We start from the raw sequence: 27,873 nt of genomic DNA, 5'->3' as shown, positions 1-27,873 counted from the left end.
ACATTAACCAACTGTGCCACAGCACTGGCCCCAATCCTCCCTGTTTAATACAGATGGGGAAACAGGAAGGAGATGAAATAACTCAAAGTGACTGGGAAATGAATCCAAGACCACTCCTCTGCCTAAATCTCACACTTTTACACTCTCCTAATGCAGACATACTTCAGTACTATAAAACAGACAATCTGAGATGTCTCTGGTGAAGATATTTTATTTTTCATAAAAATATAATAATACAATGCTCTTCAGAGAAAGAAAAGTTCCTTCAATGCCCCCAAATACCATATGGTTTAATAATCTCCCTCCTTTTAAAACCAAAATTATAATATGCAACTGATTATTTTGTGAAACGTAACATTTATGCTTTTTCTTGAAATATAGTTCAACATTTGTTTTTAAATTTTGTCTTTATTTATATTTAAAGTGAGTCCAGTTTAATTAAACCTGTAGATTTTATAATTATCCATAATTCAAGGATGATAAAATGCTAACTGGTGATGCTGATAAATACTGCTGATTAGCTGATAAACAGTGATATGAATTTGCTATAGTAAGATAGTTCTGATTTACATATAATAGAAAGATTTCAGATAAAATAGAAACATTTCTTAAGAACTTCAACTACATTTTAAAACTTGAACTGGTCAAACTTACTCCATGTTATAAACAGTCGCTCTAATATAGGTCAGGCTGATGCTAAAATAATGACAATATGACTGGACACAAATATACTTCTTCTTTATCTTTCTTTCTTTGGGGAAACAAGAAAAAGAACACAGCTCTCTGTTTACTCAGAGCAAGGAGAACAGTGCCTTCTCCCGACCTCATTCGTCCTCTCGGACCCTCTGTTCTCACTCGGTGGCAGCGTTCCTGGTGTCATCGCAGGTATGCGAGAGATGCCAGGACTTCCAAATGCTGCTCCCAACTGGAAGCGGGAAGGAAATGCTCCAGCTGTTTTCGTCAGTGGCGTTTATTAATATGCTTCAAAGTGGCACAGTGCGCAGCCAGCACAATAACCCAAAGCAGCCAAAGCATTCCTTTTTAAGACCAAGGACCTTTCTCTTGGTTTGATCTACTCCAGAATACCCAATAGTTAGGTTTAGGAATAAACTCAAATAAACAGTAATTTACTTTCACCCAAAATTACATAGATCCTTTACCTGAGGACAAAGTCACTGCTCTTGTATAGATACTCAGGGGGAGGGGAGGAAGCTTAAATGATGCTGTAATTTAGAATTACAACCAGAGAAGAAATACTTCAAGCACAATGGAGACATTCCATTGAAAAGCCACATTCATTTTGGAATGTTTGCTTTGAAAACAACTTTCAAGGAACTCAGAAGGTACTGAACAAAGCAATATAAAGTAAGTCTTGGGTTGTTTTACAGAATAGAAATATACAATTGAGTAGACCAGATGACAAAAACATACCCATTACAATCTGAATGCCTGAACATCAACAATCCTTTATCTGTATTTATTTTTATCTAAAAAGACATTAAATACTCTTTAAAAGCCCTATCTCCCAAAACACAGAGACCCAACAAGCTGGGCTAGTGGTATATCAGTAGTCACGCTTGACTAGCCTGGTGATCCATGTCTGCAACCTAAGAACAACAAGTCTTCAGGAACTCCGGCCAAGGGGAGGCGCCTTGTTCAAACTCATGGCCTGAGAAGGGAAGGAGTACCTTGTCATCTTAAACCGTGTGGTCCATCCCATCTTTTTCCTCAATGACAATCTAGCCTAAGAAGTCTCCTTTGAAACTGCCAGTTTATAACAAAACCCATCTTGTTTGGAAGCCAAAGACTTGCTTCGTTAGACTGAGGAACAAGTGCAACTTAGCAGTGACAGCGCAAGTCCTGATGAGAAAGAGAAGAGAGACAGTGCTAAAGTGTCTCCTGGAGAAAGTCTGTCTGAGTGTATCATGGGACGAGCCTGAGTCTCCTACCATCACCCCACCTGCTAGCCAGGTACGAAGTACACAGAGCTCTGATGGGACTGGAAATAGCTCCTCGGTCCTTCCACACCTCCTGCCAGGTCGAAGCACAACTGTGGCCCCAGTGTGTCACTCCACAGTGGGCACAGCCGGGGCTCAGCCTGACCCCTGCCCAGTGTGTTTCTTTCTGGCTCAGAATATGTTCCTAAGGGAAGACACTCAGTGTTCTGGTTGTGGCTATCACCATTACGTCTACCAGCAATTTGTCCCTTGTTTTGTTCCAGATTGCAAGGCAGACACTCAGTCTCAGCAGCTAGTTTCATCCTATTTTCTTCAGGAAAAAAAAAAAAAATCTAATTCAGTTGAGTATACAAGAAACCATGTGAACATTCACTCCTGTCCTCCCCACGTACACATGTAGACAACAGAAATATACATCCACACACACGTATTCTAGAGTGTCAAGAAAATATATGCTGCTGAAATGCCTGAAAGGTTATTTCTTGCTTAAAAATAGAATTGTGACTAGTTCATCTCCAAGTGTGGATTTGGCCCTAACAAACATTTATAAATATAGTTTGAGAAGACAGCAACAAAGGTTTTAAATAGAAGCTGTCTTGAGGATTTTCCTGATGGGTTTTAACATGTATGTTATTTAAAACAGGCATGTCATTGTGGATTATAAAAATAGAAATGTCTCTATATATGTTAATACATATTCACAGCTTATGCTGGAATGGCTCACAGGAGAAATCATGGTTCATGCAGGAAATAAACATTACTCAAGTAAATATAAAGAAGTAAGATTAGGTCCATAAAAGCTGAGGACTTACAGTCAGTAACCAGCCCACTGGGTTTCTCTTTTCAGGGCAATCAAAAACATGAAAGATGGTGACAACTGAACACATACACACATACAAGTACATGGAAAGAATATAAATTAACCAACAAAGCGATGTGGAGTTAAGGTGCAAAAATACAATCTTCACCCATTTTTCTCTACTGTGATCTCAAGCATTACAACATGTTAAATGTCATGGGTGACAATACCAACCAGAACACGTCTGAATGCTTATAAATTTTCTAAGTGTTGCCAAGTCGAAGCAAGCTCCTTTGAGATCTAGGATCACATATTTTGGTGGAAACTGCAGATTTACAGAGATGACTACTGAGCGGTAGGTAGTAAATAGAGCCGAGAAGTACAATCTCGTCCATTCCTCCTCCACAGGAGTCAGAATGTTGGCTTCAGTCGCTGATTCATCGTTTCATCTGATCTTCACCCTGAAAAATAAATCAAATTCAACAATGGAAGAATGTCTTTAAAGCCAATGAATTTAGTTATCTGATTTAAAATGTGTGATTTTTTTTTTTAGTATAGTATTTACAGAAAGGTTATTTTTTAAAAATACAAAGAAAAAATGAGCTTAGTTTTTTTCATTAATTCAACTTAAATTAAGGTTAGGGGTCAGCACTGTGGCATAGCGGGTAAAGCTGCCACCTGCAGTGCCAGCATCTCACATGGGCGTCGGTTTGAGTCCCGGCTGCTCCACTTCTGATCAAGCTCTCTGCTATGGCCCTGGAAAGCAGACAAAGATGTCCCAAGTCCTTGGGCCCCTGCACCCGCGTGGAAGACTGGAAAAAGCTCCTGGCTCCTGACTCCTGGCTTCAGATTGGCACAGTTCCAGCCGTTGCAGCCAACTGGGGAGTGAACCAATGGATGGAAGACCTTTCTTTCTCTCACTCTCTCTGCCTCTCCTTCTCTCTGTGTGTAACTCTTTCAAGTAAATAAATATTTAAAAAAAATTAAGGTCAAGTGTTAATTAAGCTAATTAAAATTATCAAAAAAAAAAAAAAAAGAAAGAAAAAAAAAAAGGCCGGCGCTGTGGCTCAACAGGCTAATCCTCCGCCTTGCGGCGCCGGCACACCGAGTTCTAGTCCCTGTCGCGGCTCTGGATTCTGTCCCGGTTTCCCCTCTTCCAGGCCAGCTCTCTGCTGTGGCCAGGGAGTGCAGTGGAGGATGGCCCAAGTCCTTGGGCCCTGCACCCCATGGGAGACCAGGAGAAGCACCTGGCTCCTGCCATCGGATCAGTGCGGTGCGCTGGCCGCAGCGCGCCTACTGCGGCAGCCATTGGAGGGTGAACCAACGGCAAAAGGAAGACCTTTCTCTCTGTCTCTCTCTCTCACTGTCCACTCTGCCTGTCAAAAAAAATAAAAATAAAAATAAAAAAAACAAAATTCCTTCAATTCTATTGTTTTTTAAAGTTGTTTGTAATATTTCTGTTTAATTATTTCAACTGCTCCCAGAGAAATCACAATAATCAAGAAATCAACACATATCAACTTCATTCTAAAATCTTTAGCCTCTTCAACGAATGGTACTAAGACAACGAATGGTACTAAGACAACTGTATACCCACATGCAACACATAGACCCTACCCCACATTACAGAGAAAGCATAACTCAAAATGGGTCAACATCTCAAATAAAAGAGCTAAAGCCAGAAAATAAAAATTCTTAGATGAAAACATAGAGATAAATATTGACAACTTTGGATTTGGTGATGGAATCAGTTGTGACACCAAAAGCAGGAACAAAGAAAAACTAGTTATCTATATTGGATTTTACCAAAATTAAAATCTTTTGTGCCTCAGAGGACACTAACAAGAAAATTAAAAGACGGGCTAAAGAATGTGAGAAAATTTCTACAAATCATGTATCTGATAAAGGTCTAGTATGCAGAATAAGTAAAGAACTCTTACAACTCCACAACAAATGAAAACTCAATTAAAACATGGGCAAGGGGGCCAAGCACTGTGGTATAGTAGGTTAAGCCTGTGGTACCATCATCCCATATGGGTGCCAGTTCGAGTTCCAGCTGCTCCACTTCTGATCCAGCTCCCTGCTGATGGCCTGGGAAAGCAGAAGATGGCCCAAGTGCTTGGGCCCCCAGCACCTATGTGGGAGATCTGGAAGAAGCTCCTGGCTTTGGATTGGCCCAGCTTCAGCTGTTATGGTCATTTGGAGAGTGAACCTGCGGACAGAAGACCTCTCTGTCTCTCCCTCTCTCTGTCTGTAACTCTGCCTTTCAAATGAATAAATCTTTTAAAAAACAAAAACAAAAAAATGGGGAAGAAACTCGGACATTTCTCCAAAGAAGATACACAAACAGCCAACAAGCACATGAAATGATGCTCAACATTATTATCATTAGGGAAATGCAAGTCAAAGTCATGAGACACTACATCACACCCACTAGGATGGCTATAGTTTGTAAAAATGGACAAGAAACAGGTGTAGGGGGAGATGTGGAGAAATTGGAACAGCCAATCATTGCTGGTGGGAATGAAAAACGTTTCAGCTGCTATGAAATACAGTTTGGAAGTTCCTTTAAATTGTTAAACATGGAATTACTAAATGACCCAGCAATTTGACTCGCAGGTATATTCTCAAAAGAATTGAAAACAGGAACACAAAGACTTGTACACGCATGTTTATAGCAGCACTATTCACAAACAGATAAACAACTGTGGTACATATACACATAAGAATATTATCTGGCAACCAAAAGGAATGAACCTTAAAAACGTGCTGAGTGAAAGAAGTCAGACACAAAAGGTCATATACTGTATGATCCCATTTATACAAAATGTCCAGAACAGACAGATCCCACAGAGCCAGGAAGCAAAAGCATGGTGGTTAGATGCTTGGGGGAGGGGTAACAGAGAATACCTATCAGGTTTAGGGTTTTCTGGGAGGTAATTCATTATTTTGTAACTAGATAGAGGTGGTTGTACAACATTGTGATGGACCAAAAGCCTCTGAATTGTTCCTTTAAAATGTTTAATTTTATGTTATTGGAATCTTACCTAAAAAAATAAAATAACCTTTAGTTCTGGGCTACTGTACTAGAGAGGGTGGCCTAGGTGAGGACAGGCCCCATCATTACAGTGTGACCCTGGGTACCTCATCTGGCTCCTCTACTATTTCTTTATAAACTAAGAAGTATGATTTCTTTAACACAACATCAGAAGAAACATTTAAGATAAATATGAAAGTACTTTCAAGCTGGACATCAAAATACAAGTTAAAGGTAGTATTATTAACAATAACTAGATTAGTGCCTCTCCATTTATGGACTAAGTCTACTTAATTTTTTTAAAAAAGTCCATATATTTATCAGTTGCTATTTACAAACTCTGTATAAAATGCCTTTCAGTATTTAGAACGTAATACCCTTTCACTTACTAGTGTATTACACCTGAGACACTTTGGAACTAGCACCCCTTCTCCCATGGGTTGTACTCACAGGAGCTGCTGTTAGCATCTGCCTTCCCAGCCTTGCTGTGCCTGCTTGAGCTCTGCTGAGATTTGCTCTGCTCTTCTCCAGTGAGCAGGGCCTTGATTTCAGAAGGGATCTTTCCTTGGTCCATTGCCATGCACCACTGCTTGTACTGAAATAACAAAATATGTTTAAGTAAAATTTTACTAGTCAGAATTCTGTCTAGCCAGCAGCCATTGGTAGAAATCCCAGACATACGAACTACCATGGCTGGAGGCCAGGTTGTCTACTGGCAGTCCCACAATTCCCTGGTATTACCTTTTGATAACATAGGAAAATGGAATTAAGAGATTGGCCATCTTTCAGAATAGGGTGGGAAGATGCTGCTAATCTTCTTGTGATTTACTGTTCACTTTGAAAGGCTCCTCGGGCTCGAAGAATAGCTCCCCCAGTGTGCCATTATATATAATTCATCTCCTTTTTATAATCATCACCGTGTGACTCCCACTCCCAAATTAAACATAGTAGTTGCCTTCCTGTCTTTCATAAACATTCAGTAAACCTCTACAGTCTACTAGAGTGTATGAGGGTACTTCAGGAAACTCGCAGAAGGGGCAGGCATTGGGCATAGCAGTTAAGATGCTCCTTGGGCATCCCGTATCAGAGTGCCTGGGTTCAACTCCTGGCTCTACTCAGGGAGGCAACAGGTGAAAGCTCAAGAAGTTGGCTCCCTGCCACCCACAAGGGAGACTCAGGATTCAGTTGCTGGCTCCTGGCTTCAGCCTGGCCCAGCCCTGGCTGTTGTGGGCATCTGAAGAGTCAACCAGCAGAAATAAGATCTCTGCTTTCAAATATTTTTAAAAGAATTTAGTGGAAAAAATGAGTAATATTTTAAAAGTTCACAGAAAAGTGGAATTAAAAGGTAGTGGAAATTTGTGTGGAAAATTTGATTTTTTTCCATATTATTTGCCATGAACTTTTTGAAGACACTTATATACTACAGATTTTGGAGGTATACAAAGATGAAGCAGACCAAAGATTCTGCTCTAGAGTGCCTTACACACTGAAGAAGGTAAAAAATAATTCATAGCACAGGTCTTATTGAAGATACTAAGAAAAACTCAATCTACTGAATAGCACCTATCTAGACAATACACACATGTCCCTCTCTTTGGGTCCCAACTCATTTTCTTACTTTCGAAAAATCTTTCTATAAGGTCAGTTTGGTGGTACTTGTCTCCTATTACTTGCTCCCTGAGCTCACAAGAATAGAGGGTGTCAATTCTGTTTTATCTATTCTCTTTTGCATTTCTGGAGCCACTACCCAGAGTCTGAATGAACGAATGAATGAACAAATGAATGGAGAAAACATGTCAAATAAGTAAATTCAACACAAATGGTATCACGCTATGCAGAATGACATACTGTTACTGTTTTTTCCACTTGGCAATATGTTATGAACACCTTTCCACATCAGTAAAAAGATGTGCATTGTGATTTTTTTTCCTGGCTACAAAGCAGTCCAATATACAAATGTAGTATAACTTATTTAAGCAACCCCCTACTGTTGCACATTTAGGTTATTTTCCATTTTTTCCTACCATAATCCTTCAATGAAATTGTCCTGTACAGTCTGCCATCACCAGCACTGTATGAAAATGCAAATTTGTGTACATCCTGGCTAACAGGTTAATGTTCTTTCCAATGTTTGCTAACAGGATAGGCAAAGGCTGGGATCTGCATGTTTTAATGTGTATTTCTTTGCTGAGTTGAGAATGCTTTTTTTTTTTTTCAGATGTTTATTCACAGACTTTACCATTTCCAGTTCCTCTCTGAGGGCACATATAGCTCTTTCTCGACTGGACACCAACTCTTCCAAATACTGGTATCTCAACTTTTTCCTGGCCCGGCATTCTCTCGCACTCTGCCGGCTCCTCTCAAGTTTTGCTTTCAAGTCAATTTTGGCTGGTTTCCGACCACGTTTACCAGGCTTCTTTACTTTGCCTCCAACCACCTTTGGCAAAAGAGAGAAGACATCATTTTTCTCTTAGTTGCTTTCCTATACAGAGAGGTATGGCTTCATAGTAACAACAACAACAACAAAATTACAGATCCTAAGTAAGTGAAGACCATGGAACTAAGCATATACCCATCAGAGGTCTTCAGGATCTCTCCCTCAGTTTCTTCCTGAGACTTCATACCATGAATATGAGAAGAAATAATGTCCATTTTTATTATTTCTTCAATAACAAAGTTTGAATAGTTCAGTGGTAAACTATAAACCATATGGAGATGGGTAATAAAAACTAGAAGATCTCCATTAAATACTTTGTTCATGAAGAATTTTTATTGCCTTAAGAAAAGAATTCCTGTTAAAAACTCCAAAATTATAAGTTCATTATGATGTTAATATTATAAAACAGTATCTAGAAAAAGGAAGTTAACAAAGTTAATGAGGATTTTTTTCTGATAGGTGTGATTATAAAGAACTTTCCTCATATTTTTTATGATTTTTTCAATATATACAATCAGAAAAAACAAAGTATGTATATATACTCATACATATTTGTGAGTATCTGACTATAAATATAAAAGTGTATAAAATATAAATATAAAATAAAATAAATATAAAAGTGTATCTGACTATAAATACCCTCTTTGACTTTGTTGAGCCCCAAGAAAGACACAGGAAGTCCTTGCAATCTTCAGGATAATTCTCTCCTGCCTGGAGAAGCCTGTAATTATACCCTGGACTGTCTCGGTAGATTACCTGCTCCCACTGGAGTCATAAAACATCCTCCAACATCCCTATTACTCACTTACCTGCTTTGGCAAAATTACTAGGTGACTGGCAAAGTAATCTAATCTTCCTCATGTTTAGCTTTGAAACCTTCCCAAGTTCTTATACAAGAGCTAACTAACAGGTAAAAATGCATTTCTAAACACCCAAACCTACTTTCAAATAAATGTTCTTTAAAGCAGTCATCTTGAAAGGGGATACATTTATTCCAATAATGCCACTATTCAAAACTTTCTGGAAAGTACTACCGGAGCCTGTTTTCTTTTTTTAAGATTGACTTATTTACTTGAAAGTCTTAGAGAGAGATCTTTCATTTGTTGGTTCACTCTCCAAATGCAACAACAGCCAGGGCTGGGTTAGGCTAAAGACGGGAGCCTGGAACTCCACTGGGTCTCCTATGTGGGTAGCAAAGGCCCAACTACTTGGACCATCATCTGCTACCTCCCAGTCATATTAGCAGGAAGCCATATTGGAAGTGGAGCAGCAGGGACTCAAACAGGCACACCAATATGGGATGCTGGCACTGAGCCAGTTTTTACAGGCCATAGAACACAGTATGTCTCCTTACTTTAGAGCTACAGGTTATTCTGTAAGTTCCCAAACAAAATGATTTTCCACTTTATCTGACAAGGTTTTTTGTGATGATTTGGTCTTTCTGAGAATTGCCCTCAGAGAATAAAAATTTCGTATCTACAGTATACTAACAGGAATAAGGGTAGGGCTTCAAAGGTAATTCTAAGAGAAGATGCAAAACCCAACGCTGCAAATCACTAGAATAAATGCAGAAACCTTCCCAGGTAACAAGACTCAAAGGATTCAGATTTGTTGCGATGTAAAAACTCACTATGTGTACCATATACCAACAATAACAAGTATCTTAAAGAGATCAAACAGATCAGACTGTTACTAGGTCAAAGAAACTAAACTTCAAAGTAAATCAGCCGCATTTACCAAACCCATGTCACATCATGATGGCTGACCACTATACCTAGCACTTTATAGAGTGGCTCAGAAACGAAACAAATAACTACAAACCTCTGGGGGGAAATCCTTCCTTTCTTTTTTTTTTTTTTTTTTTTTTTTTTTCTTTTTTTTTTTTGAGAGGTAGAGTTACAGTGAGAGGGAGAAACAGAGAGAAAGGTCCTCCGTCCATTGGTTCACCCCCCAGTTGCCTCAACGATAGGAGCTGTGCCAATGCGAAGCCAGGAGCCAGGTGCCTCCTCTGGTCCCCCATGCGGGTGCAAGGGCCCAAGGACTTGGGCCATCCTCCACTGCCCTCCCAGGCCACACAGAGAGCTGGATTGGAAGAGGAGCAGCCAGGACTAGAAGCAGCGCCCACATGGAATGCCGGAGCCACAGGCAAAGGATTAACTTACTGCACCACAGTGCTGGCCCCGAAAAATCCTTTCCATTACCATCTTAAGTGCTTATTTCAGTATTATTCCCAAGTTTAGTTCCAACTTTTATTCTGCATCATTATATGTTTATTTTAATGTAACAACATAAACCTCAGGAAACTTTTCTTCAGAATCAAATATTTGACAGTAATTGCATTCATCCAAATATTGCTAATGTTTAAATGTTAAATTATGCTTACAGCTCATCAATTACACAATTTTAATAACATTTTAAAATCACCCTGCATCAAGATAAAGTATACAAGGAGTCTTTAAAAAGTTCATGGAGAATACATATTATGAAAAATATCTGCAGGGATTTCAAAGAACCAATACACTCTTAATTTAATTTTTCCATGAACTTTCTGATGTACCCTGATATTTGCTATTGCTAATTTTTTAAAAGCAATATATTACAGCAAAAACTCATGTCTACAGTGCAATAAATGGATAATGACACATATTCTTTATGTAATACAATGAGTCATCAATCATACAACACTATAATCCCATCCCTCATATACTGCTGTTTTTAATTAGTGGTAGAGGAAGCCAGTAAGAAGACAGAGTGTACTTAAGGGATTTCTTTGATTTTCTGAAAACAAACCTAGCACAGTCATAAAATTCAAACAAAAGTTATAACCCTTTGTTCAATTTACATGGCAGTAAAATATTTAAATTGGAAATTTTTTTAATCATAAAGGCACAGTAAATTAAATCTAGGGTTCTTGTATTTTATGTCATCTCCTATAAAATTACATTTAAAACCATGTAACCGGCTATTGTGGCTATCTGGAGAGTGAACCAGCGGATGGAAGACCTTTCTGTCTGTCTCTCCCTCTCACTGTCTGTAACTCTATCTGTCAAATAAATAAATCTTTTTAAAAAAAATGTAACTGCCACTTCTCTAGCATAAATTTTTCTCACTGACAGACTGAAAATTTCTACTTTTGATACTAGCTAAAGTCTGGTAAATTTTCAATAGACTAAAGTACATCACAGAATTATTGTGAATCTCAAGTATGGCACTGTGTATGCGGGCACTTTATAAGGAAAAACATACTAACACATGTGGATTGGTATGCCAGCTGCCTAACAACTGAAATTTATGTATTTCATAAGCCATTTAATTAAGGAATGGACAGGGGAAGTTAATTAGGAACCCAAGAACCAGAAGCTAAAATTGAAATCAACTCCAAAGATTCCACTAAGTATCTCTGGGCCAAAAAAACATTCCTACCAATTCATAAAATCTTCACAAACTTAATGATAACCACATTGTGTTCTCTCCTCATATTTCTTCTGTGAGGAGGCATTTTAATATGGCTAAATAAAAGTACTGATGTACTAACAGACTAAAAAAAAAACTGAAAATTTTCTTTTTCCCCTGTTCTAATTTTATTTCTATTGACATAGAGCCACATGAAAATTTAAATACCTGGCTTTAAAACAGTGTACCTCTTTAGCCACTATCCATTTCACCTCTTTTTCCACTGAGAACACATTTGTGAGCTGGGGATACCGGGCCCTAAGAGGCCCACTGAGCCAGGTTCAGGATCTCTCTCTATGCTAATGCTAAACCAAGAAATTTGTTGGCCATTGATACTTTTTCCTTAACCTCCACAGAAAACTTCTTTCACAAAGGTAGGATATTAAAGATGTTAGGTTTTAGTAGGGTCTCTGCAGTACTATGCCTGTCATCATTATATGTCAAAAATGTTAAAGTATATTGATTATAAGCAAGGAAAAATAAAGGTGCTGCTTTTCTGTTAATTACCGGATCTGAAACTTTCTCTTTTGAGACAAGCTAAAACTAAATGTCATGACTTTTAGAAACTAAGTACCAGGACTGTGTCAATGCTTCTCTTAGCCCATGGTAATAGTTATTTAAAAAGTATGGCAGATAAAAAACAAAATCCATTCCTAAATAACCAATGAGTCAAAGAAGATTGTGATTTCAAGGGAAATTAGAAAATTATTTTGAGATTAATGAAAAGGAAAACAAAACTTACATGATATCTCTAAAGCATTGCTCACAGGGAACTATACACAGCAATATTTTAAAAAGAAGAGAGGTTTGAAATCAATAACCTAAACTACCATCTAAGAAACTAGAAAAACAAGAGCAAACTAAACCCAAAACAAACAGATAAAAGGCAGAAATAAATAAAACAGAGAATGGAAAACAAACGAGAAAATCAATAAAACCAAAAGTTGGTTCTTCAAAAAGGTCAACAAAATTGACCCAGACTTTAGCCAGATTGACTAAGAGAAAGAGAAAACTCAAAAATACATTAAAATTAAGACTAAAAGAGGACACTGCTACCAACCTTACAGAAATAAAAAGGGTTATAAGGTAACACTATGAAAAACTACACACCAAAAAAACTAGAATCTATATGAAAAAGGGTAGATTTCTAGAAAAATGCAAAGTAGCAGAAGAAATAGAAAAATCTGAATAGACTTGTAATTAAGAGACTGGAGGAGAGCATTTGGCCTAGTGGTCAAGATATCAGTTAGGCTGCCAACATTCCGTACCAAGTATCTGGTTCAAGTACTGAGTCTGATGGCGATTCCAGCTTCCTGTCAATGTGCACCTTGGGGGGCAGTGGTGATGGCTCCAGTAGTTGGTTCCCAGCCACCCATACAGGAGACCAGGACTGAGTTCCAGGCTTCAAGCTTTGGCTTAGCCCAGGCCCAACTGTTGCATTCATTTGGGAGTGAGCCAGCAGAGAAGGGCTTTCTCTCTTTCACTCATGTTCACTTTCTCACTCTCACATACGCACACTCTCTCTCAAGTAAATATATAAAAAATAATAAAAGTTTTCCAAAGGAAAAGCCCAGGTTCGCATGACTTCATTGGTGAGTTCTACCAAACTGTGTTAAAATTAATATTTATTTAACCAAACCAGACAGGTAAACATGTTATAGTGATGAGTCCTTTGTCTATATTTCTATTATACTACATGTATTCTAACAGAGATAACTTAAGTGGCAAGAAAGGTGCAAATAAATTAGAAGTGTGAATGGGTAAAAAGATTTATTAATTAATTATTTATTTCAAAGGCAGAGTGACAGAGAGAAAGATCTTCCATCCACTGGTTCACTCTCCAAATGGCCATAACAGCTTGGCAGAGAACCTGGAATTCCATCTGGGTCTCTCACATGGGTGGTAGGGGCCCAGGTATTTGGGCCATCTTCTGCTGCTTTGCCAGGCATATTAGAGGGGAGCTAGATTGGAAGCAGAGCAGCTGAGACTTGAACTGGTGCTCCAGTATGGGATACCAGTGTCACAAGCAGATGGTTAACCTGCTGCACTATAATGCCAACCCCAGTTCTACCAAACAGTGAATGAATTAACACTAATTCTTAAGCTCTTCCACAAAATGGAAGGAGAACATTTTCCAACTCATTCTTTTCATATGAGGTCAGTATCTGCCTGATACTAGAACCAAAGACATTAAAAAAAAAAAAATCCATATATCTTGTGAATCCACATCCCAAAAGCCTCATAAAATACCAGAAGACTAAATGCAGCAACATATAAAAGGAAAATATTCCATGACTAAGAGGGGATTTTTAAAAAATGCATTTCAAAGGCAGAGTAACAGAGGGAAAAGGACAGTTGGAGAAAGATCTTCTATATGATATTTTACTCCCCAAAGGGCAACAACAGTAGGACTAGGCTATGCCAAAGTCAGGAGCCTGCACCTTGATCCAGATCTCCCAGCTGGGTGCAGGGGCCCAAGACCTTGAGCCATCTCCTGCTGCTTTCCCAGGTTCATTATCAGGAAGCTGGATCAGGAGTGGGACAGCCAGGACATGAACTAGGCTCATATGGGAATTCCAGCATTGTAATGGGTAGCTTAACCTGATGTGCCACAACTCTGGTCCCTAAGAGGGATTTATACAGGGAATAAAGGCTGTTTTAACATCCCAAACTCAATTACTCCAATAAATAAGGAAAAAGGCACAAAAACTGCAAATTCATCTCAACAGTTTTTTTTTTTAAAGCACTTAACAAACTCCAACACCCTTACCTGATAAAAACACTCAACAAATTGGACATAGAAGGGAGCTTTGTCAATCTGATAAAGGGCATCTAAGAAAAACCCACAGCTAACATCATACTTAATGGTGAAAGATGAACCATCTTCCCCCAGAGATGAGGAACAAGACAAGGTTCCTGTCTTTTCTCATCTCTTGTATTCAACACTGTATTGGCAAGAAAAAGAAAAAGAAGGCATTCAAACTGGAAGAACTGGAAGAAGAAACGTAAAACTATCACTACTTGAAGATGAAATGTTGAAAACCTGAAAGAATTCAGTGAAAAAAACACTATTAAAGCTAATAAATGAGTGGAGCAAGGCTGTGGGATACAAGATCATTATATGAAAATCAGTTGTGTTTTTAGATTATATCAATGAATAATATGAAAATGAAATTTAAATAACAATTCAATTTACAATAGTATAAAAAAGGATGGGGGCCAGCATCCCATATGGGTGCCAGTTCTTGTCCCAGTTGCTCCTCTTCCAACCCAGCTCTCTGCTGTGGCCTGGGAAAGCAGTAGAAGATGGCCCAAGTCCTTGGGCCTCTGCACCTGCTTGGGAGACCCAGAAGAAGCTCCTGGCTCCTGGCTCTGGATTGGCCCAGCTCCAGCCATTGTGGCCATTTGGGGAGTGAACCAGTGGATGGAAGACCTTTCTCTCTGTTTCTTCCTCTCACTGTCTGTAACTCTACCTCTCAAATAAATTAATAAAATCTTTTTTAAAAAAAGGTAAAATATTTAGGAATAAATTTAACACAAGGATAAGATATATGCACTGAAAACAACAAAAATTATTGAAAGAAATTAAAGATCTAAAATGTGACTTTCATGTTAATCGATTGGAAGACTTAACTATTATCCAGATGGCAGTACTCCCCAGATTGATCTATCCTGATCCCAGCTGTCTTTTTTGCAGAAACTGGCAAACCAGTCCTGGAATTCATATGGGAATATAAGAGACCTGGATGAGCTAAAATGACATTAAAAAAGAGCAAAGTGGGAGGGCTCACAGTTTCTGATTTCAACACTTGCTAGAACGCTACAATAATCAAGACTGTAGTGCTGGCATAAGGATAGACATATAGATCAACAGAAAATTAGGAACACAGAAATAAATGTCCACATTTTGATCTGTTAATTTTCAAAAAGATGCCCAAAAAATCTAACAAGGGAGAAGAAAGAATACATCTTCTCAATTAAAGGCACTGGAACTGCACGATATCTGCATACAAAAGAATTAGGTTGTACTCCTATCTCATGCCATAACTAAAAATTTAACTAAAAGGCCTAAACGTGAGAGCTAAACCTACAAAACTCTTAGAGGAAAATAAGACTTAATCTTCATGACTCTAGATTGGGCAGTGTCATATTGGGTAATGTTTTTTCTTGATATAACACTACAAGCACAACTGATCAAAACATACAAACAAAAAAAAGACATTGGCCTTAATCAAAATTAAAATGAATCAAATTTGAAAACTGAAGTGGGTGCTTGGTGCAGTGCTCCAGATGCCACTTGGGATACCTGCATCCCGTATCTGAGTTTATTCTGTATTAGTTCAGGTCTAGCTCTGCTTCATAGCCAGCTCTCTGCTAATGTGCACCCTGGGAGGCAGGAGATAATGACTCAAGTACTTGGGGTCCCCCATGGGAGACCCAGAACGAGTTCTAGGCTCTGGCTTCAACCGGGTCCAGTGCCAGCTGTTCAGGTGTTTGGGGAATGAGCCAGCAGATGAAAGCACTCTCTCCTTCTCTCTCTCCCTCCCTCCCTCCCTCCTTCCCCATCTTCCACTTCCTCTTCCTCTCCCTGTCACTATCTGTATGCATTTCAAATAAATAAATAATAAAAATTTTTTAAAAACTTTACTGCAAAGATATTATTAAGGCAAAAAGACAACTCACAGAGAACAAATATATATTAATCATATATATGGAGCATGTAATCCAGAATATATGAGTATAAAGAACCTTAGAACTCCATAATAAAAAGACAATTAAAATAAAACGGGGGCAAAGAATTTGAATAGACATTTCTCTAAAGAAGATATACAAATGGCCAATAAGCAAAGGAAAAAAATGTTCAACATCATTAATCACTAACACAAGATATCATTAATCAAAAACACAAAAATACTACTTTATGCCCACTAGGATGGCTCCATAATAAAACAAGACAGCTAATAACAAGTGTTGGTGCAGAGATGGAGAAATTGGAGCTGACACATTGCTGGTGGGAATGTAAAATGGTGAAGCCACTTCGAAGAGTAGTCTGGCAGGTCCTCAAAAACCTAAACATCAAGTTATTATGTGGCCCAGCAATTCCGTCCCTAGGTATAGTCCAAAAAGAAATGACAACAATGTCCACAGTAAAACTTGTACACAAATGTTCACAGCACCATTCTTTGTGATACCTAAAATGTGTAAACAACCCCTAAGTCTACCAAGGGAGGAAGAGATAACAAAAGGTTGTGTATTCATACAATGAAACATTATTCAGCCATGTGATACATGAGACAACATAGATGAGACAACTCTGAACATATGCTAAGAAGCCAAACACAAAGGCCACACATTGTGTGATTCCATTTACATGAAATATCCAGATTAGGCAAATCTATGCAGACTCAAAGTGGGCTGGCAGTGGCTTAGGACTGGAAAAGGAAGGACAGAATGGGGAATGCCTGTTGATGGGTTCAGGGTCTCTTTTTTCTTTTCTTTTTTTAGATGAATAGGTTTTGTTCTTTTAGAGCTGTTCTAGGTTTACATGAAAATTAAGCATTAATTTTTAAAATTAATCACAGTCGGGGCCAGCGCCATGGCTCACTTGGTTAATCCTCCACCTGCAGCACCAGCATCCCATATGGGCGCCGGGTTCTGTCCTGGTTGCTTCTCTTCCAGTCCAGTTCTCTGCTGTGGCCTGGGAGGGTAGTGGAGGATGGCCCAAGTGCTTGGGCCCCTGCACCCGCATGGGAGACCAGGAAGAAGCACCTGGCTCCTGGTTTCAGATCGGCACAGCACTGGCCGTGGCGGCCATTTTGGGGGGTGAACCAACAGAAAGAAGACCTTTCTCTCTGTCTCTCTCTCTCACTAACTCTATCTGTCAAATAAATAAATAAAAATAAATAAATAAAATTAACTACAGTCATGCACATAAAAGTAAATTTTATATGTGAATTAACCTTTCAGTAATGCTGCCATAAAAAAAAAGACATGGCATAATAAAAGGGAAGCAAGGTGGCACAGAGACCCAGATGCTTATGAGAAGAAAAAATATTATGGAGAGGTGGAGTCAAGTCTAATATTAAGTTTAAAAGGCTGAGAATTAAGATAAAACTATAGGACTTAGCCAGTGAGCATAGAGGAAGTCCTGAGGATTCGTAACTATCAGAATGAAAGACAGAAGAGGAGCCAGTCTGCAAAACCTGAGGACACTGCAGGTGGTGCAGGCTTCACAGGCAACAGGTTTAACTCCCTCAGAAAGAGAAGGCGGGATTGTGCTCACATGCTCCTTCTAAGTTAACTGGGCTCCTTAAAATGAGGAAACTTCCAGCATCCAGATCAGATACTATTCCAGAGATTCTTGGGCCATTTCACTTCTAGATTTTTGGGGCCAGAACAAAAACTAAAATTTGGGGCTAAATCAAGGTTTGCAGAGGGAAAGCCCTCACACCACCTCTGATGAAGTCAGTAAGCATTACTATTCTCATCTTTTTCAAGTAAAGAAATAAAACCTCTATTATTCAATAAATAATTGTTATACAGTGTTTAGGACAAAGTGAGGTATTCAATGAATGCTGTAAAGCTCTAGGAATATAAACACAAGAACATAGGATCCTTACTCTCAATGCATTTAAACCAGTGCAAAGAAGCAGACATGAAATAAACAATCACAAAAATAATCAGAGGAGGCCGGCGCTGCGGCTCAATAGGCTAATCCTCCGCCTTGCGGCGCTGGCACACCGGGTTCTAGTCCCGGTTGGGGCACTGGATTCTGTCCCGGTTGCCCCTCTTCCAGGCCAGCTCTCTGCTATGGCCCGGGAAGGCAGTGGAGGATGGCCCAAGTGCTTGGGCCCTGCACCCCATGGGAGACCAGGAGAAGCACCTGGCTCCTGCCTTCGGATCAGCGCAGTGCGCCGGCCATGGCGCACCGGCCATGGTGGCCATTGGAGGGTGAACCAACGGCAAAAGGAAGACCTTTCTCTCTGTCTCTCTCTCTCTCTCTCACTGTCCACTCTGACTGTCAAAAAATAATAATAATAATAATAATCAGAGGGCAGGATACCAGGATATCAAGCAGCCCTGATGGTGCGTGACACACACAGATCTCTTCATTTTATAGATGACAAAATTTTAGTCCAGGGACTTGCAGTGTCAAAACAGGGACTAGAAGTCCTCAGACTGGCATCAAAGCAACCTATCAGAAGGTCACTCATGACATCCAGCAAGTCCTTTCCCCTCCACATTTTCAGGTAGGACTCAATAACCTGAGCACAGAATTCTCTGAAAAGGCTCTGAGACAAACAGGTGCTTCATTAATGTATTAATTGCTATGTTAATATTACACCTTCATTCATTTACTCCCACTCACTTTGGCATTAGGCACTTGCATAAGGGGTGTGATGATGAGGCTAACAGACATTTTCCTCTAGGACTCTTTGAGATTTCCCTCTATGAAGGGACTCCAACAAATTCATGGAAATGCATTTTATGCAAAAACTATGCAGATTTCAAAAGACATTTGCACCAAGATAAATTAATTCCATTTTCCTTGACCTTTCTGGAGTGCCCACCTGCTGAAGTGATGCCAATAGATTCCCTTAGAGAAATCTCCAATTGCTCTCCATCTCTCCATCTCATTGCCTTTCAGGGCCCACTCAGATTATTACAACAGGTTCCCAGAGGGGTTCCCTGCCATTGCTCCCTTTGCACCCCCACTTCGCTACTCCAACCCGTCCTCCTTACAAAGAGCTATCAGATTAACCTTTTTTTCAGCTTACTAAAAGACCTGTAGTGTGCTTTTCTTCTCTGTAGAATAGCAATGCCTGATCATGTAGAAATAATGAACTTTCTATAACAGTCCTTGGCTGGGTAACCCTCAGGTCCAAGAAAAGGCCTCTGGCTCGGCACTGCTGACAGTCACCATCCCAGCACATTAGTTTCTTGTGGATGCTGTAGCAGATTTCCACAAACACGAAGGATTGAAGCAATGGAAACCTATTCTCTGAGTTCGGGAGGACGCAAGTGTGGCAGGGCTACACTCCCTCTGGAGGCCCCAGGGGAGAATCCATTCTTTGCCTAGTGGCTCTTAGTATTACTCCTCGACTTGTGGCCACACCACTCTCCATTCTGCCTCTGTGGTCTCACAGCCTTCTTCGCATCTGTCAAATCTCTCTCTGCCTCTCATGGAGGCGGACGCTTGCCATTGGACTCAGGGACCACATGGATAATCAAGGATGAATACTCCCTCTCCAAACCTTCAATCACAGCTTTTGCCATATATGGTAATATTCACCCTTTTCCTTATAAGTGATAGCCACAGCTTCCAGCAAGTAGGATATTATCTTTTGGTGGATCACCATTCAGCCCACTACACCCACACTCCCCCTCACTGAGCCAGGCTTTTCCTTCATTATTCCCGCAGGGTACCCTCCTTATCGGGTCATGCCAGGCTCCTCAGAGACCTTCTGCCTGAACCCTTTAGCTGCATTTCTACCTACACCCACTACTTCTCTGAATGTCTCCTCTCATCCATCACTACCCAAAAAAAGAGAAAATGCTATATTTCCTTTTGTTAGGATCAGCGCTAGCCCTATTTCTCTAAAGCACTCTTCTGCCCATACATCATTTTCTTCTCCAAATTTCTGGACTATCTGTAGTTGACATCACAATGAAATTATGTTGCTATATATTTTTTTAACGCCTTGTGTGTTTACTTTCTATCTTCCCCAAGTATGCTTTTCAAGTGGGTAACTTGTGCTTGCTACCTTTTCTGCACCCTTCATAGTATCCAGCACAAAGGCAGGAGTTTGTTAAAAGACTGATAACTGGGGCAGGCATTTGGCAGCAGGGTAAGCCACTGCTTGGGACACCAGCACCCCACATCAGACTTCCAGCTGAGTCCTGGCTCCTTTACTTCGGATCCAGCCTCCTGCTGACGTACCTGGGGAAGGCAGGGAACAGTGACCCAAGTGCTTGGGGGCTTGCCACACACATGGGAGACTGAGATGGAATTCCTCAGCTCCTGGTTTCAGCCTGGCTGTGCAGGCATGTGGGGAGGGGACCAGTGGATGGAAATGCTCGCTCTCGCTCTCTCTCTCTCTCTCCCTCTCCCTCTCCCTTTCTCTGTGTCTCTCTGCCTTTCAAATACGTATATATTAAAAAAAAAAAAGACTGATAATTGAATAAATGAAAAGAAACATTAGCAACATTTTGAAATTGATGTAAATTCATGTCACTACCACCAACTTACAGAAGCTGTAAAAAAAAAAAAATGCTCCCTCAGAAGGGCTATAAAATCTGCAATAACAATGAAGAACTCTATTTTTCCACGCTTTTTGCGCTGACTTACATCCTGATGCTTGGATTCTCAGGGCCACTTACCGAAGCCTCTCACTGGTACACCCGAGAGAACGACACTAATTACAGGAAGCCTCACCTAAATCGGGCAGCAGCAGAGGGTGTGCTGCATCTGTCGCTCTTTAAAAACGTTAAAGAAACCATCTCCTAGTGCTTACAGAAAAGAGCAGGCTGCCTCACCGCTGCTCTTGACCACTTTAAAGAAAAACCAAAACAAGCAGGGACATTTTCATTCGGTGTTAAGGTTCCCATAACTTCCTTCCCAGCTGTGGGGCTGGCTTTTACCCTCATTTACCAGATCTTCTGAAAGTAGAGCGAGAAAGTCTAATCACATCCTCCCGCTGCCGACCTTTCAGCCCGTCTTCCTAGTCAGAGAAGGAAGAAGATAAAGCTGGCATCTCTGAACTGCGTGTTGACTCCTGGCTCTTCCCTCCCCGCAGCAGCTAGCATTTTTTGAAGACAGAGCTAGATCCGACTTCATCCAGACAGAACACGACATGGAGTCCAGCAAAGCCTGAAACTGTCACAGACCATTCAGTACGATGGTCTGGACTTACGTACTGTGCTTGCTTCTTCCACACTCACCTCTAACTCAACTGCTGCTTTCCAGCTTCTGCCCTGTCACGCCACTGACACTGTCCCTGGCAGATTTCTATAGAATCTCCTATTTTGCAAGTCCTCTGGATACCTTTTCACTGTCTATTTTACTTGACCTTTTATGTAGCATCTCACGCCCTTCGAGTTAACAGCTCTTTCTTCCGGGTCTGCTATATCACCACCCTCTCCTGTGCAGTCTATCTGGCGGAGCCCTATTCCCCAGCCGCCTCTGGGTATTTTCATTTCTGCCACTCTGTCTTTTTGCCACAATCTCGATCCTTGAGGGATCTGATGCACTCTGTATCAGCTGCAGCCTACATTGTAATAGCCTCTAATAAGGTCTTTTGTCTTGGCCTTTCTTCTGAACAATCTAACCAACCCTGTGAGGGGTCAGAAAGACTAGCAATTATTAAGAATTTATTATGTATTAAGTTCTTCCGATAAGGGCTCATACCCACACACACATTATTTAAATTCTCACAATAACTCAGCATGGTCCTTAATAACACACCCAATTTATATAATTAAATTCTGAAGAGATTAATTAACCCATTCAAAACCATAATGTAACAGTTTGAAAGGGTAGGAGAGTTGAATTCAGGTCACATGCCAAAATTCATATTCTTTCATAACTGGACCACCTGCCTTGGGTCTTGTTCTAATTCCTTCATATTCACTTGAGTCCATTTTCCATACAGACATTAACATTTTTCTTCAAAAATACAAATCTGATTTTGTCACTTCTGCTTTAAAATCTTTCAGTGGCTCCTAACACCTACAGCCTTGGTTTTAAGACTTTATTATTACTTTTTAAAGATTTATTTGAAAGGCAGAGCTAGAGAGACAGAGGGAGAGAGATCTTCCACATGCTGGTTCACTCCCCAAATGGCCACAATGGCTGGAGCTAGGCTAGACGGAAGCCAGGAGCCAAGACCTTCTTTCTAGTCTCCTACATATGTGCAGGGGGCCCAAATATTTGTGCCATCTCCCGCTGCTTTCCCAGGCGCATCAGCAGGGAGATGGATCAGAGCTGGAGCAGCCAGGATCGAACCAGCACCCATGTGGGATGCTGGTGCCTTTATGCCACAGCACAGGCCTCGGTTTTCAAACTTTCTAAGTATGTGGGCCACTCTACTGGGAAGCCTATCAAAATTGAAATTCCCAGGCCCCATTCTCAAACATTCTGATTTAGCAGCTGTCTTCCATACTTGAAAACTATTGGCCCAAAATTCTTAGCCTAGCTTACTGGCATTCATAATTTGGCCCTCAGCATCTTCCAGGTTCCATCTCTGACCACTTTGGCTCTAAATCATCTTTCAGTCTCTCTCTCTCTCTCTCTCTCTCTCTCTCTCTCTCTCTCTCTCTCTCTCTCTCTCCATATGTCTATTTGTGCCTTATGCTATAAATTAGGGATCAGTAAACTACTGCCCTACTAGCAAGCCAAGTCACTGCCTGCTGCCTTTGTAAATAAAGTTTTATTGGAACACAACCACGCCCTTTTATTACCTTCTGCCTACAGCTGCTTTTGTCATACAAGGAGTTAAAAAACTGCAACAGAGACCATATGGCTTGCAAACTTTTACTATCTGGATCTTTACAGAAAGTTTTTCAATTCTTGCTCTAACTGTACCAAAATACCTACTTTCTTGTGCAATATACTATAATACAAGGTATTCCGTCTTTCCTGTTTCAGGCAGTAGGGAGAGGGGTGGGGCTCCATTCTTCCTTACAGAGTCACTCCTACTCTGAACCTGCATCTGACATATCTGACAGTTGGGCACCTATCCTTCTTGCCCCCCAAACACCTTACCTCGGTTTCCCTCCTCTCTTACCTCACTATATTGCAGTTTCATTGGTGGTTACCTGCCCTGCCCACTGAAATGTACAATCTGCCAGAACAGTCACAAATTCTTATCATCTTTACTATCTGCATTGCCTAGTACAATGCCTGGTACATAGCAGATGGCCAACAAAGGCTTAACAAATTATTGAATAAAGAAGCAAACTTTTCTGAAAACTTTACAGTGCAAAAAATTCTAACTAAAGTTACTGCAACCAGTGTCTGTAGTTTTCAAATTACTCTTAGTTTTTTAAACTATCTGCAGAGTTATCAAATTTAAAATGTGCAAGTAACCTAGACAGGAAAGGAGGCACATTAATATTTATTGTTGGAGATTAGTTTATTAGAAGGGCTGGCCCCTCTGTCTTGGTCTTGTGTTGATGGAGTGGAAGAACAGAAAAAGCAGAAACTGTCTGGGCTACACAGCATTGCCCAAGGAGGTAGCTCCAGCTGTGTAAAGGATGGCTAACAAGCCAAAATGAGGGATTTCAGGGGCCAAAGAACAGGTCTGGGAATGCCAACAAGTGTTTTGTTTGTTTGGCCAAGTTAAAATCTTTGCAGGATACAGAATATCTTAGAATAACTGAATAGAATGGAAGACCTTGGGGGTCAGTATAGGAGAAAGAAAACATAAGAAACCTCATTTCCTGACAGATAATTGTGTGTAGCACAAAATGGCAAAGAAGTATGAAGGGAAACAATGGCCCATATCAGCAGCTTGTGGCCAGGGGCTGACCCCCTCCCCGATCAGTCAGCTACCTGGAACTTGGTGACCTGTCAGGCTGGGCATTATAGTGTGGTGATCTTTTTACCAGCTTATCACCTATGGCAGAATCACATTTGGTTGAAAATATTTCAATGTACTGATGCAATGAATATGAAGTAGTCAAACATAAAATAGAAAATAAGAACCTCTATGATCAAAGCCCCAGGGAACAATACATTTTTATTTTCTTTGTAAGTAGACACAGCAAAGTCAGGGAGAAGAGGCCTTCATAAAAACAAGCACCTTGCCCCAGTGGTGGGCAACACGCAGGTGGGCTTAGGAGACCACCTTCCTCACACAGTCTAACAGTGAGGGACAGAGCTGAAGTTCAGTTTATGTCCCATCCCACTGCCCCTGTCCCATTTGGGGTGTAGGTAAGAGCAAAGGGTAGCACAGGTGTGAACATGGCTGCACATGTCAGACAACAGCATACACATGAAGAATGACGACAACGGGCACCTCAGGCATCTACCGCACTGTACTAAGGGCCACAGAAGTCACTCCTAGGTAATATAACAACATTTTTTCTGTACGTGTATCTGCTTTGTGTTAGACTCTGTACTAGATTTATATGCATTATCTCTAATCCTCACCTAAGACTGCAAAGAAGGTATTAGCCTCCTGCAACAGATAAGAAAATGGAAGCTCAGAAAGGTTCAACAATTTAGTCAAGACTTTTTTCCTTCTCAACTAGCCTAAGAGATCCATCCAGTCAGTATTTGAGCTCTGCTACTTCATACTCTCCCAGGCCTCCGCTTTTAAGTGCCTGGTCTATCTCTTCATTTATTTTTCCCATGTGCTACTGCAAGTATGCCTGCTGCCCTGCTCAACTAAAAACACTGATTATTAAAACCCAAGTGCATCAGCACGATCTCCTTACCACCACTCTGCTCCGGTCTGATTTAATCACTACCAACTAGTACTTTATGCTAGATTAGGCACACCCTGAGACGCCTGAGGGGAGGGGTGGGGTCAAAGCTTTCAAACCTGTCCTGCTCTTACGGCAGGAGACTGCATGGCAGCGTGGAGAACTCTTGGCACACTCATTCACAGCCACTGGTGAAAACAACTCAGAATATAACATCTGTATAAATGGTGTCCTCCCATCATCATCACATTTCCTGACCTGAATATGCAAACGCTACCTCTCTGTAACTGCTGCCCCTGCCTACTTGGTTCTTCCTGTTGACCTGGACCTGCTGTCAGCCTTTATGCTCTTATAGGCACAGCTCTCACACTTTGGAGCCCCACTCCTCACCTTCCCAATGGAAACAGACTCTGTGATCCATACACAACGGAGCAGACAGCATCTGCTGTATGAATACGTCTGTATACACTAGGAGGAGCATTAACAACAAGGGCACAGGGAGAGGCAGGGCTGGGACCTGGCCATGCCTTACTAAATGGCTGTTTCACACTGCCCGTGAAGGAGAGGCCCAGTCTTGCTCTTCAAGGCACTTAAGTAAGACTCACTCACACCTACAACACGCATTCAAAGTGAAAGCCACTTTCCATCCAGCCACATTTGAAATGAGCTTTCTTTTTGGTGATTATTAAGACCTAAAAAACTTCTAGTTTCTAAATACTCTCATAAAACAATGAATTAATAAAGAATGAGAAGTGTATCCATCTTGCTTACCTGTGCACCCTATAGGAAGTAAGTTAAGCATAGTCTATACTCAAATGTTACTTTCACTCTTTTAGGCAAAAAGATGAAATTGTATATCCACCTCCCACCGCTGGACCCATCCACCAGTTTGCTAGTTTTAGAAATAACATATGTGATCTTATAGGTAAATAAAATAATCCAAAATCCTATGTAGTTCTTAGACATATTTGAGAATACTGAAGCCTTTGAAAGAGTTGTGAACTGTTTCAAAGGTCTGAAAAAAGATATACTTGAAAATTAAGATAGAATATACAAGACTCATATACTATGAGTCTCAAATTGAGGTAATTCAAGAACAGTATGTTCTTTTAGCATCCTTAAACATATGTGACAGTATTTTCTGGGAAACATAATGGGTACAGTATTCAGGATTTAATTTCAAAATTAACACTGGAAGATCAAGCTGCAAAGGCTTGCATGGAAAATTATTTTCTGTTTGTGGAAAACTCTCAGAACTCCTCCCTTCTGTCTTGGAAACACCTCTTCCTACTAGGGGATGCTGTCTGTTTCTCTAGGTGGGTCCCAGTTCCAGGGGACCGCACTGGACTTTCTCTCCTGCATGTCACTTTTTTCAGAGCTCCCTGCATGAAAGGGAAGCAGAGATGTAGAATAAAACAAGCAGCACCTAGATGCCGGACACTTTTTGGATCTCCCTGAGGATGTGTGAAACAAAATCTTGGCAGCAGTTTTTTACTGGTTGGGGGGGAGAGGGGGGAGGAAGGGCACCCAAAGGAAAGATCTATCCTGAGGAGTTTGCCAGAGATTGTGGAAAGTAAGACTCAAGAGAGCACAGGGAAAGACTGGTTTTTACTTTAAAAACTGGCAAATTTTTCAAGCTTGATTCCTTAAAATAAAAGAGCAACTAAGCATCCTAAGGCATCCGTAAGAGAAACGCTGACTGTCCCTATCTTTGAGAAATAAAACTAAACATTCCTAATGTGGGCAGATGCAAGACAGTCAAGAACAGGGCAGCCCTAGATAAATTATATAAATTAACCAATAATGAACATCATCTAACGAACATAAAGTGATTTGGGTAAGGAAAGCGGGATGGTAATGGGATATTAATCTAGATGAACAAAAAAGACTTCTCTACTTAGAGAAGTCTTTCTAAAGGAGTTTAGATTCCAAACTCTGGCCAAAGAGCAACAGGAGCTTAGCAGAGTGTTCCAACCAACCACGGGAAAACAGCTCAGAAGGGGAGTGAACTGATTATATGAATGGGGCATTGAGTATGGGAGCCTGAGAGAAGGAAAGGGAACAGGGCTGGTTCAGGGTACACTAGCAAAGGTCTCCCAACTGGAGACAGGGGCGCGGGGGCGTGGGAGGGGGCGCAAGGCAAGCACTGTAGTTTCTTCACTTATCTCGATGGGCAAGTCAGCCTAAGGTTTGCACTCCCTGGAAAAGCTGGCAAACAGGACTGCCCCGAGAGTGACACATTGCCCAAGGAGAGGGCCCGTCCCGTACAAACGCAGCCCCAGTGTTCCTGAATTCCCAGGTGGGTACCATCGGGCAGCAGCGACTGGAGAGGCGCAGGATGTCTAAGACAGGTGTTTCTCGGCTGTTGGCATGGACTACTGAGCTGAGGCTCCGCGGCAGGACTAGCACTTAGCGACAAGCAGGCGGCGGCGGCGGCAGCTGCGCGTGCAAACCACAGGACTTACCTTACTGTCATCCATCTCGGCAGACAGGCCGGCCCGGCCAGGCGCGCCCTCCCCCGGCCCTCCCCCGGCTCAGCCGGCTCGGCCCGGCCCCCGCCCCGGGGAAGAAGGGGATATGGTTCTGACTGCCTCCTCCTCTCGCCTAACAGTTCGTTTCCCTGATGCCACAGTCACGGGGACGAGGGACCAGATCAGGAATGGCAGAGCGGACCCTGGAGGCGGCCCAAAACGCCTCCCCTCGCCGCCGCCGCCTCCTCCTCCCCCTCCATGACAGTCTCTGGGTGTGTTTACAGACGCCT

General features: G+C 41.1%; 1 protein-coding gene across 1 annotated transcript; it reads right to left on the bottom strand.

The window, feature by feature from the left end:
* Window positions 1-193: 193 nt before the first annotated feature.
* Window positions 194-27,869, bottom strand: CREBL2 (cAMP responsive element binding protein like 2). The gene is made up of 4 exons (XM_062194843.1): window positions 27,578-27,869; window positions 8,034-8,231; window positions 6,245-6,389; window positions 194-3,218 (listed from the first exon to the last, which is right to left on the bottom strand). The coding sequence occupies exons 1-4, from the start codon at window positions 27,590-27,592 to the stop codon at window positions 3,214-3,216; spliced, it is 363 nt and encodes a 120-aa protein (XP_062050827.1). The 5' UTR covers window positions 27,593-27,869; the 3' UTR covers window positions 194-3,213.
* Window positions 27,870-27,873: the final 4 nt, after the last annotated feature.

Source organism: Lepus europaeus, chromosome 6 (assembly GCF_033115175.1).
Source record: "Lepus europaeus isolate LE1 chromosome 6, mLepTim1.pri, whole genome shotgun sequence".
Taxonomy (NCBI): domain Eukaryota; kingdom Metazoa; phylum Chordata; class Mammalia; order Lagomorpha; family Leporidae; genus Lepus; species Lepus europaeus.
The sequence above is the reverse complement of the archived record's forward strand: the minus strand, read 5'-3'. Positions and strand labels throughout refer to the sequence as shown.

Coding starts and splice junctions, on each gene's coding strand:
- CREBL2 (XM_062194843.1), bottom strand. Junction 6,390..8,033: donor TCAGAGAGGAACTGGAAATG/GTAAAGTCTGTG, acceptor TTGTTATTTCAG/TACAAGCAGTGGTGCATGGC.